Here is a 12125-nt window from a genome sequence, read left to right as displayed (position 1 = left end):
GTTCTCTCACCAGTTAAGGAGTGAAGGTGACCCGCTCACCACCTTTAGCTGTTTTTACATTTAAGACCGTGTAGGTGACGACAGTCTGTAGGAACAGGCGCTTGCCCTGTACACATGAGAACCAGGCTTAGCATCTCCAGAACTGCCGGAAATACTAATGTGTTAGCTAGTTTGGGGGGTTGTGGTTGATGTTTTTGTTTCCTGGCACAAGCTAGAGTCATCTGGGAAGAAGAAATTTAACTGAGAAAATGCCTCCAATAGATTGACCCATAGGTGAGTCTATGGAGCTTTTTCTCTCTTTTTTTCTTTTTGTCTTTTGTTTTTTTTTTTTTTTTGGGTTTTTTTGGGAGGGGTGTTTGTTTTGTTTTTTGTTTTTCAAGACAGGGTTTACTGTGTAAAAGTTCTGGCTGGCCCGGAACTCACAGAGACCCACTTGTCTCTGCCTCCCAAGCGCTGGGATTAAAGAGTGTGCTGCCACCATCCTGTGGAGCATTTTCGTGATTGACTGCAAGAGGGCTTTGGCCACTGGGTGTTGCCACCCCTGGGTGGGTGATCCGGAGTTGTGTAAGAAAGCAAGCTGAGCAAGCCAGTACATGCCATTTCTCTGTGGCCTCTACTTTAGTTCCTGCCTTGTGTTCCCGCCCTGACATCCCTCAGTGGTGGCCAGTGACATACAGTAAATCCCTTTTCTCTCAAGTTGGTCATGATGTTTTATCACAGTAATTGAAACTGCCAGGGGGCGTGAGTGGCCTCCTGTAATCCCAGCACTTGGGAGCATGAGTCAGCACGAGCTGGCGAACTTGACCCAGTCAGCAAATTGTGGGGCTCCAGTGAGAGATCCTGTTTCAGTATGGAAGGTAGAGAGTGTGGTGGAGGGAGACACTCGGCATCCACTTCTGCTCTCTGTACACACTGGCATGCATGGGCAGCCACACAGACATGTTTGTTACACACACACACACATACACACACACACACACACACACACACACACACACACACGTGCACACACACACGTGCACACGTGCACACACACGCACACGTGCACACACACGCACACGAACGAATACAATATGCATACATAGAATGACAGAAAAGTGAAACATTCATTGGAAATCTTGAGGAAAGAAAATTTGTTCCCATGAAAGAATTGAGATGATGGCATTTTGCATTTGCAATATTTAAAAAAAAAAAAACATTTTCTGGGCAAGATCTGTTCATTTAGGATCAAATTAAAAGTTACTTTTGTTTTAAGGTTAATCCCATACCTGTAATCCAGCACTCCAGAGGCCACTCGGGAGGAGTGGTACGAGTGGGGGCCAGCCTTCGCTACAGACTGAGACCTTGTCTCAAAAAAACCCAAAGACAAAATAAACAGATAATATGTGTAAAACCTATTTGGGATTGTCCTTTTACTTCTTTTTCTTCCTCAGAGCCAGTGTGCAAACGAGCAGGCAAGTTCTCTACCTCGGAGCTGCTTCCTCTCCCCAGTTAGTGACAATGGTCAGTGCTTTTGCTTGTCTGTTTTTTATCTTAACTCTCCTGACCCCGAGACTTCTTTCTTTTCGAGACAGGGTGTCATGTATCCCGGGTTGGCCATATGTGGCCGGGGGTGACTTGAAGTACCCGCTCATTCTGCTTCAGCTTCTAACCCATCATTTTTATTTATGCTATATACAACTTGATACCGTATGGAATTCTATAATTTTATAGTATTTTAAGCTATAGGATAAATACTTTGGGTAAGCACCAGACGGAAAGACCTTTAAATACTGAACCAGGAAACTGGCTCTCACATTTGGTGACGTCTGAGCCACTTCGGATTGTCTATGGCCAAGAAGCTGGTGAGCATTCTACACTGCAAAGAATGAACAGCCTCCCGCAGTGGGAAAGGACTTGGCCAGTGTCCTGTGCCCGGAGTGCAGAAGCTGAAACTCTCCCAGCAAAACAGCAAAATGACATTTTATTAATTTCAGAACTCCCAAATTGCACCGCTGTTGCCACAGCCTTGCACTGAGCAAGACAGCCTGGGTCAAGTATTTGAGGATGCTTTTGAGGCGCTGACACAGCCTTCAGTTGGAGAACTTCAGTACTCCCCAGGTAAAAACGGTCGTTTTCTCTCATCTCTCGGCACATATGTGGCTAGTTGGTCACATACATGTGTAAGAGTAAAGGCATGGACGCCTGATAGACGTACAATGTCTGGCACTTGCGGGGCTGGGGAAAGGGGTGTCCCATGGGCTTCCCAGCTAGCCAGCATACCCTCATTGATGGGTTCTAGGCCAATGCAAGACCCTGTCTCAGAAAACAAGGCTGTTGAAGGATGATATCTGGGGTTGACTTTGGCTCACACACATGTGTACCCACACACATGTACACCTGCATGTGGTACACAGAGAAACATGCAGGTGAAAAACCACCCACATTCATGAAATAATTTTAAAAAGTAATGTGGAGCTGAGGCAAAGGGGTCATTGTTTTGAGGCCGGCCTGATATATATAGCTAGACTCTGTCTCAACAAGACAGAATAAACATAGTCTGCTTACCATTGCTTATTATATTATTATTCTCCTGGTTTTCCAAGAAAAGCTTTTCCTTTAAAAAAAATGGATATGTATATGGTATATTGTGTATATGTGTATGGTGTATTGTGTACATGTATATGTGTATGGTGTGTGGTGTATTGTGTATATGTGTATATGTATATGTGTATTTGTATGGTATATTGTGTATGTATATGTGTATGGTGTATTGTATGTGTATATGTGTATGGTGTGTGGTGTATTATGTATATGTTATGTATGTATATGGTGTATTATGTATATGTGTGTGGTATTGTATATGTGTATATGTGTATGGTGTGTGGTGTATTGTGTGTATGTGTATTATATGGTATGTTATGTATGTATATGGTGTATTATGTATATGTGTGTGTGGTATTGTGTATGTGTATATGAATATGTATGTATATTATCTGTATATTATTAGAGTATGGAAGTTGGGGGACCACCTTGGGTGTCATCCTTGTCTCCCTTGTGTTTGGGCCAGAGTCTCAATGCCATGCACATGCCAGGCTAGCTGGCCTGAGAACTTCTGGGACTCTCCTGACTCTGCATCCAGCCCATCTTGCCACAGACACACTGGGATTACAGTACTCAGCTTTACTGGCTTCTGGAGACTTGAACTCTGGTCCTTACGTTGATGTGGCATGTGCTTTGCCCATGGAGTCATCTCCCAACCCAGAACAAGCATTTTCTTTTTTAAAGATTTATTTATTTGTTTTGTATACAGTGTTCTATTTGCATGTATCCCTGCAGGCCAGAAGAGGGAGAGATCTCATTATATATAGATGGTTGTGAGCCACCATGTGGGTGCTGGGAATTGAACTCAGGACCTCTGGAAGAACACCCAGTGCTCTTAACCCTGAGCCATCTCTCCAGCCCATTTTTTTTTTTTTTGAGACAGGGTTTCTCTGTAGTTTTGGTTCCTGTCCTGGATCTCACTCTGTAGCCCAGGCTAGCCTTGAACTCACAGAGATCTGCCTGGCTCTGCCTCATGAGTGCAGGGATTAAAGGTGTGTGCCACCACCGCCGCCGGCACTCAGAACAAGCATTTTCATTGTTATATCTCTCAGGCCTTCCACTCGCCCAAGACATAGTCTGTGTGGAAGAATGCAGTGGGTTTTTTTTTTTTTTTTTTTTTGTGTGTGTGTGTGTGTGTGTGTGTGTGTGTGTGTGTGTGTGTGTGTGTGTGTGTGTTTTGAGATAAGGCTTCTCTGTGTAGCCCTGGCTGTCCTGAAAAACCATCTATAGACCAGGCTGGCCTCGAACTCAGAGATCCACCTGCCTCTGCCTCCTAAGTGTTGGGATTAAAGGCATCTGGGATTAAAGGTGTCTGGGATTAAAGGTGTCTGGGTCTGGGATTAAAGGCGTCTGGAATTAAAGGCACCTGGGATTAAAGGCATCTGGGATTTAAGGAATCTGGGGTTAAAGGCGTGTACCACCACCGCCCGGCTTTATGATTATTCTTATTCTTTGATCTAGGTAAGATGCATATGTTGTCGACTGAGTTTACATATGTTATCGCAGAGTTCCAAGGTTAAAAACAGTCAGGGACACGGAATATTTCTCCATAAGGCAAATGGGTTATGAAGAAGAGTATTTATGATATTAAAATGTTGGGAGCTGGGCGGTGGTGACGCACGCCTTTAATCCCAGCACTCAGGAGGCAGAGGCAGGCGGATCTCTGAGTCTGAGGCCAGCCTGGGCTACAGAGTGAGTTCCAAGAAAGGCTACACAGAGAAACCCTGTCTCGAAACCCGCTCCCCCCCCAAAAAAAAATTAAAATATTGGGGTAAATACCGTGGGAGAAATATAAAGTGTTAAGAAAACTTATAAAGTGTTAAGAAAACTAGTTTTCTTAACACTTTATATTTCCTTCTAAGGCAGCAATCAATAGAATTTGGGTCACCTTGGGCGTGTGCATGTGTGGGTATGTGTGTGTGTGTCGTGTGTGTGTGTGCATAAATGAATGTGTGCTTGTAAACTTGGACTTATGAAATGTCTTTCTGTTCTGTTTTTTAATTAGATCATAATAAAAATTACATGGCCTTCCTTAACCATTATCCTCACATCAGAGGCAGTTCCAGTTGGTGTGGAATGTTACCCCCGGAAGAACCCACCTATAACTGGAGAAATGTAACTGTGAGTATGCTTAGTGAGACCAATCCACAACAGCCATGCTTTTGGTTTAGAATGAGTGAGGCTGTTAAGTTTAAAGCTAACATGAGTAAAAGAATGAGACAGCAAGGAGCCGAGAGCTAGAAGAGCCTCAAGCCAGGCATGCAGGGCAGAGGAAGCCGGAAAGTTTGGAAACAGTAGAGCAGTCACCTAGAGCCCCTGCTAGGCAGAGGGCGCCAAGCAGAACATATTCTCCAGGGTGAGACTTTGAATTCCCTCCACAGGCGTTTTATATCGTGTGTCAATGAGTCTTTAACTGTAGGGAGGTGCCTGAGGCTAGTTGACCTTTCAGGTGCGTTCAAGGCTATCATGTTTTTTTCTCAAATGACCTCCTGTTCTCAAGGACATGGCACTCCTGGACTGTTTTTTTGTTTGTTTGTTTGTTCTATTTTGCTTTCTCCTTCTTACAGGGCCCGGAGGCCCTGGTCCAGCCCTGGACAGTGGAGTCTTAGGAGACATTTTAAGAGTAACGTGCTTGACTCTGAAGTGAATATCCATGACAGAGTGAGCAAGTAGCTTTAGATCCTTTTCCATGAGTCCATCACCTGCATCCCGTCCGTTCTCAGCACCCTTTCTTTTTTTTTTTTTTAAGATTTTATTTATTAATTATGTATACAGTGTTCTGTCTGCATGTGTCCTTGCAGGCCAGAAGAGGGCGCCAGATCCCATTACAGATGATTGTGAGCCACCATGTGGTTGCTGGGAATCGAACTCAGGACCTCTGGAAGAGCAGTCAGTGCTCTTAAACACTGAGCCATCTCTCCAGCCCTCTCAGCACCCTTTCTACATGTTCTATCATACCTCCGTGTACATCTGTTTACATATATGTACACACATTATGGATGTGTGTATATGCATGCTAGGGTCCGCATCTGAGGGAGAATATGCAGTTTTTTTCTTTCTGAGATTGTGTGTGACCTTACTTAATATTATACATACTAAGTCTGTCCATTTTTCTGCAGTTCTGTCATTTCATTTTTCTTTATAGATTAACAGTATGCAGTTTTACATAGCTATTTCGAGTTTTAATATGGTAGGTCTGACTGTAAAACTCAGTTTTTCCGAATAAAGGCAGTGGGGAGACAGTTGGATAAAGAGAGGGAGCTGGCCATGGTGCCACATACCTGTAATGGCAACATTTGGGAGGTAGAACCAGAAAAATCAGGAGTTCAAGATCATTCTCCACTACATAGTGTGTCTGAGGACAGCCTGGGATACAGGAGACTTAAAAAAACAAAACTATGGGCTGGAGAGATGGCTCAGCAGTTAAGAGCACCAACTGCTCTTCCAGAGGTCCTGAGTTCAATTCCCAGCAACCACATGGTGGCTCACAGCCACCTGCAATGAGATCTGGTGCCCTCTTCTGGCCTGCAGGGACACATGCAGGCAGAATACTGTATACATAATAAATAAATAAATCTTAAAACAAAACTATGTCCCCAACAGACACACAAGGAGGAAGGCAGAAGTTGAGAACTGTTAAGTTACATGGAAACTAGTATCTGAGAGGGTAATAGTAAATGAGAGTAGTCTGCGGGCTGGCGTGGTTAAGAGCACTCTCTGCTCTTGCAAAGGACCAGTTGAGTTCATTTCCCGACACCCACAGGACTTCTCACTATTGCCTATAACTTCAGTTCCAGAGGACCCACCACCCTCTTCTGGCCCCTGTGCACTCTGCATGCACATGGTGCACAGATATACATACAAAACAAAAGTTATACACACAAAAGAAAAATAAATAATAGGAAAAAAACCTCAGTTTTTCCTTCATCTTCAGGCATGTGTGTTGTGTCTAATACCCTTTTCTCTGTGTAAATTGGGCCTTGTTGCATCTTGTATTTTCTTTTTCTTTCTCTCCCTTTATTTTCTTCTATGTGTGTATAACCATTCCTTATTTATTAGATGCTGGGAGTCACACCCAGGCCCCAAGGCCATGTATATACTTGGCAAGCACTTTACAGACAGCGACATCTCCACCCCCATAAACCATTTCTTTAAAGAGGGGATTTGGGGGCTGGAGGGATGGCTCAGAGGTTAAGAGCACTGACTGCTCTTCCAGAGGTCCTGAGTTCAATTCCCAGCAACCACATGGCGGCTCACAACCACTTGCAATGAGATCTGGTGCCCTCTTCTGGCCTGCAGGGACACATGCAGGCAGAACACTGTATACATGATAAATAAATAAAATCTTTTAAAAAATACACATTAAAGAGGGGATTTGGGTTCCAACTAACCTCTTGTCCTTTTCCGATTAATAAATAATAAAACAAACTAGGGTTGCCTGGCAACCCTGCTTTCATAGCTCTTAGCTTGCAGAGTGTAGATAGCTTCTTGTCGTTGGGAACCCCTGGCCCGACAGTGTGGGGATGATACAAGGTGGCTCAAGTCCAGCCAGTGGACACAGACACGTCTTTGCCACGTGTAATGGCAGGAGCTTCTTCCTCTTGTCCCTCGGTCCCGTCTGTCATCGTTCTTCCCTTAACCCATGTAGGCATTCAATCCATGAAATCCATGAAGAATGAAAGCCCATCTTCCCTTGGCGCTGACACCCTAATCTTTTGATCGTTTCATTTGGGGAGCAGGGACGGGGGTTCCTGTTTTGTTTTGTTGTTGTTGTTTGTTTGTTTGTTTGTTTTTTGTTTTTTGACACAGGGTTTCTCTCTGTAGTTTGGGCGCCTGTCTTGGATCTCTCTCTGTAGACTAGGCTGACCTCGAATTCACATGGATTCCCCTGGCTCTGCCTCCTAAGTGCTGGGATTAAAGGCATCTGCTGCCGCCGCCACCCAGCCCTCCTGTTTATTTTTTGAGATATAGTGTTTGTCTACAGCCCAGACTCTATAGCCCAGCATCTCCTTACTCAAAGCAGTCCTCCTGCCTCAGTCACTTGCAGCACTGCTTTAGCCTTAGGCTTCTTGGTGCTAGGGTTGCGGTTGCGGTTGTGAGCTGCCATGCCTGATTCTCACTGATTTTCTTGGCTCTTTCTCACTGGGGGCATCCTTAGAAGAGGACCAGTCACCTCTTTTTTTTTTTTTTTTTAAGATTTATTTATTATTATGTGTACAATGTTCTGTCTGCATGTGTCCCTGCAGGCCAGAAGAGGGCACCAGATCTCATTATTGATGGTTGTGAGCCACCATGTGGTTGCTGAGAATTGAACTCAGGACCTCAGGAAGAACAGCCAGTGCTCTTAACCTCTGAGCCATCTCTCCAGCCCAAATGTTAACTTCTATCCCTGGTCCTCTCTGTATCTTTTGATGATCCCTGGGACGATCTGGCTGCGGTGGAGGTGGCACTTGAGAATCCAGATGTTTAGTACCCTTTGCTCTTGGCATTGGTCTTCAGCCACTGACTGGGGGTGGGGTGGGGGTGGGGGGGGACAAACTTCTCCTTACTTAGCATTCTGCTGTCTTGTGTATGTAGAATGGTTCTGGGGACTTGTATTTGGAAGAAAATTTCCATCAATCTCTGCAGAGCATAACTGAAAACCAGCTGGTACAAGCCACCCTCTTCCAGCAAAAAGGAGGAAAAGGTATGTTGCTATGACACCCCTTACATAGGTACAAAGGGATGTTATATATGGTTGTTTTGGATTTTTTTCCCTTTCTTCTTTCATTATGTAGCCCAGGCTAGCCTGGAACTCACTAGTAGACCAAGATGTCTTCAAACCTGCAGTCCTGCTTCAATGTTCTGGGTGCTGAGATTATGGGCATACAGCCCCACGCTGGATGGAGTTCAGAATTAATTATATTTCTAAGTGTTATCTTGTAGCTGAACATGACAGCACTACGTCCAGCACTGAGGCAGAAGGATTGCAGGTTTGAAGCAAGCCAGGGCTACATGCTAGACTCTATCCCAAGAAAAATCTGTTAACAGCCTGAGTTGAACCATTCCAAGAGTGTTGGGTTATTTATTGGGTCATAGGCAACTTACTGATGGTTACAATCCTGAAGAAGAAAAATGACGCTGCCACCTCACCCTTGCAGCCATTAACTACAAATAGCTCCTCTAACTCATAAGAAAAAACTATATATAATAAATATGATAACTATATACAATATATACAAGCAATAAATACCTAAACAATGCATATTCCATTATCTATCCTATTTTGGTAAGTCCAAAATGTACCTGATTCGCTTTCTATCCTACCTTATATTACTAACAGAGAACTATCTTATAATGTCCTTTCAAATTTATACACTTACACCTCTTTAGTGAGTTTCTTTTCTGAAATCCTTAACAAGGAAAACTATAACTATCTAATCTTCAACTAACTATAACTATATCTAATCTTCAACTCCCTCAGAGACCTAAGAAGGAAATAATATTACCTAATAAAACAGGAAGTGCAAGCAGGCAGCTTCCAAAAAAAATGTGAGTTGACAGAAACAGCCAGCTGCCTGGACAGTCACCCGAGGTTTCTTCACAACATTGGGGCATCATCTTCAGCTTATAGGCTTAGCATATCTGACAGACTCATTTGTGAAGTAGGATGTACACAAGGCCTACAGTTCATCCTCACATTTGGTGAGAGTGGTCCATGTACCAGAAACACCTGAATTCCACTAGTGTCCTGTCGTGATTCAGGGTTTTAAATTGTGGAAATTGTTGATGTTTTTGGAATTCAGCTGTCCATTCTTCTCAGCTTGTGGGTGGCTTCATCTCTTTTATTAAATGCCAGTCTACCATTGAGAGGTTAGACTCCATCAGCTTAGTTACTCTTTAAGAATAACTGCTTCAGCTGCTGTTCCACTGCACATCAGAAGCCATTGGCCCACTGCCTGTTCAGCTGCCTTTGAAGAAAGGGGCACTGTACCTTTTCCGGATTGCAAAGGCCACTTCGGTGATGGTGCCATACTGTCCTGGCCTCAGAGGATGCCTATTGCTGAAGACACAATCACACTTGTCTTGGCAAGAATCGGTAGTCCTTTGTTTCGTGTCCTGTCTGTCCATTTTGTCCTGTTTGTCAGCAGTCGATTCGAGGACACTTTGTTGTCCAGTGGCTAACTTTTGCCACAATGAAAGTTAACTCCATATGCAGTTTCTTCAATGCCCATGTATCTCTGAAGTAGATTGGTATTGCCAGGAGCCGACATGTCTCATAGTCATAAAAAAAGAAAAAATTTCTAAGTTATTAAAACATTTTAAATGCCATATTCTATAGATCTCTGAAAGGTTTGAAGATAACCTGTGTATCTAAAATATATCTGCTCGACCTTGAAAACACACCTAATATGACTACAAGTTCTATTGTAATGTCTAACTACTAACTTTCATTTCTTTATATCCTAATAGTTGGTAATAATAACATTCAAGGATTAGCAAATTGCATTACATTGTTAAACTGTATAAATACAATATCTTGAACAAGATTAGAAATATACTATAGCATCTTCTTTTTTTTTTTTTCTGGAGCTGAGGACTGAACCCAGGGCCTTGTGCTTGCTAGGCAAGCACTCTACCTCTGAGCTAAATCCCCAGCCCTTATGTATAGCATTTTCTAACTATCAATCTCAATATATATCATTTGTATACAATATACAAATATCCAATCCAATGTAAAATATTTAAAACTAGCAATTGTCTTTTAAAAGTAGATTCAATAACCTTTTTATCTACATCGTATCTATATCTTTTTACTTTCAGAGTAGATTCAATAATCTACCTATTGACTCCCTATTGCTAGAATGCAGGCATTCTTAGATCTTGTGTGGGTTTTGTGCAAGTAGCCACAGCAGCAGTGGGTTGACAGTACAATGGCCATATCATGTTCAGAAGACAGTTTCATAGTTTGTAAACCTAAGATAATATAAGCACTTTGGGAATAAACTATCCTAATTACTCAAGGAGAAAATAGAATCTAGCTGAGAGGTGTTTTTTTTAACTACTGGTGGATGCAGTGGGACATGATACAGCATAAGCTAATTTGGATGTCATGAGGTGACTGTCACTTTGATTTCATGAATTCTATCACAACACGCAATCCACACAAATCCTCTAAATTTCCATATCTAGTCATTTTGAGACACAAATGATTACATTCCTAAAAGATGACAGATGCTGACCTTAGCACTTCATTTCGTGATAATTGCAAATGACAATGTCCCTAGGCATTGCTCCTGAACAAGGACATGAAAACTTTTTTTTTTTTTCCGGCCTTTCTACTGCAGTTTTTTTTTTTTTCTTTCCAATTTTCAGGACATTTTACTGCTCCAGAGCTAGCCTCTAAGTCATGGCTAATAATTCCCTTAATATTTTAGGGCCGAGAGGTGACAATATTAAAGAGCATTGGAACTAGAGGTAAAGATGGCCGTGAGCCACTATGTGGGTGCTGAGAATCGAACCTGAGTCTTTTCTGCAAGCTCAAAAGTGATCTAACAGCTGAGCCAACTCTCCAGCCCCTTGTACGTTTCGTGATGTGAAATGATAGTCGACATTTACCTGTGAAGAAAGACCGCCTTCAGATGAGTCTCCAGATGAGGAGGCCCAGGCTTCCTGTTTCCCTAGGACAGTAAATAACTTTTCACAATTTCCACATCGTTTAGGTCCTGTGCCAACTTTAAGAGGCCTGTGGATCTGTCTGGCCTGCTGGTAACTGTTCCTAAGGCAGTGAGTGTGAGGAAGCAGGCTCAGTGAAGCTTCCATTTCTGGGGCTCGTGAAGTCCTTCACGGGACCTTCCAGGGACAGCCACAGAGGGTTTGACGTCTCCTCTTTCCCTTCATTGCAGGCAGGAGGAAGCTTCGGCTGTTTGAATACCTTTACGAATCTCTGTGCAATTCAGAGATGGCATCTTGTATTCAGTGGGTCGATAAAACCAAAGGCGTCTTTCAGTTTATATCAAAAAACAAAGAAAAGCTTGCTGAGCTTTGGGGGAAAAGAAAAGGTAACCGAAAACCCATGACTTACCAAAAGATGGCCAGAGCCCTGAGGAACTATGCCAGGACTGGAGAGATCACGAAAATCCGGAGAAAGCTGACCTACCAGTTCAGCGAAGCTGTTCTCCAAAGACTCTCTCCATCTCCCTTCCTGGGGAAAGACCTCTTCTACTCACAGTATGGCCAGCCTGATCAGGAATATCTCAGCTTGAGCCCCTGGAATGCAAACTACTACGCTTATGCCGGTTACCAGAACTAAGCCACTCCAGGTTTGGACTGTATTCTATCATTTCTTGCTTTGCTAGGATCAGAAAACCCAGGGCTTCAGAATTTTTCCTCACAGATCCCACATCCATGATACAGAAACAACATCTAAGGAGGGCTGTGTACAGAACATATGCAGACTTTTCTTGTCCTGACAACTTTTTTGTTTGTTTGTTTTGTTTTTTTATTTTTTCGAGATAGGGTTTCTCTGTGTAGCTTTGGAGCCTGTCCTGGGACTCGCTCTG

The 12125-nt window shown here is 43.2% G+C and overlaps 1 protein-coding gene across 1 annotated transcript; it reads left to right on the top strand.

The window, feature by feature from the left end:
- The first annotated feature begins 1829 nt into the window (after positions 1-1829).
- On the top strand, positions 1830-11879 carry Spic (Spi-C transcription factor). Its single transcript, XM_052753854.1, has 5 exons — positions 1830-1844; positions 1977-2100; positions 4589-4704; positions 8161-8269; positions 11469-11879. Exons 1-5 carry the CDS (start codon positions 1830-1832, stop codon positions 11873-11875), a joined length of 771 nt encoding a protein of 256 aa, XP_052609814.1. The 3' UTR covers positions 11876-11879.
- Positions 11880-12125: the final 246 nt, after the last annotated feature.

This window comes from Peromyscus californicus, unplaced genomic scaffold (assembly GCF_007827085.1).
Source record: "Peromyscus californicus insignis strain IS unplaced genomic scaffold, ASM782708v3 Scaffold_24__1_contigs__length_46423439, whole genome shotgun sequence".
Classification (NCBI taxonomy): Eukaryota; Metazoa; Chordata; class Mammalia; order Rodentia; family Cricetidae; genus Peromyscus; species Peromyscus californicus.
Note: the sequence above shows the minus strand (reverse complement) of the source record. Positions and strands in the feature narration are given on the sequence as shown.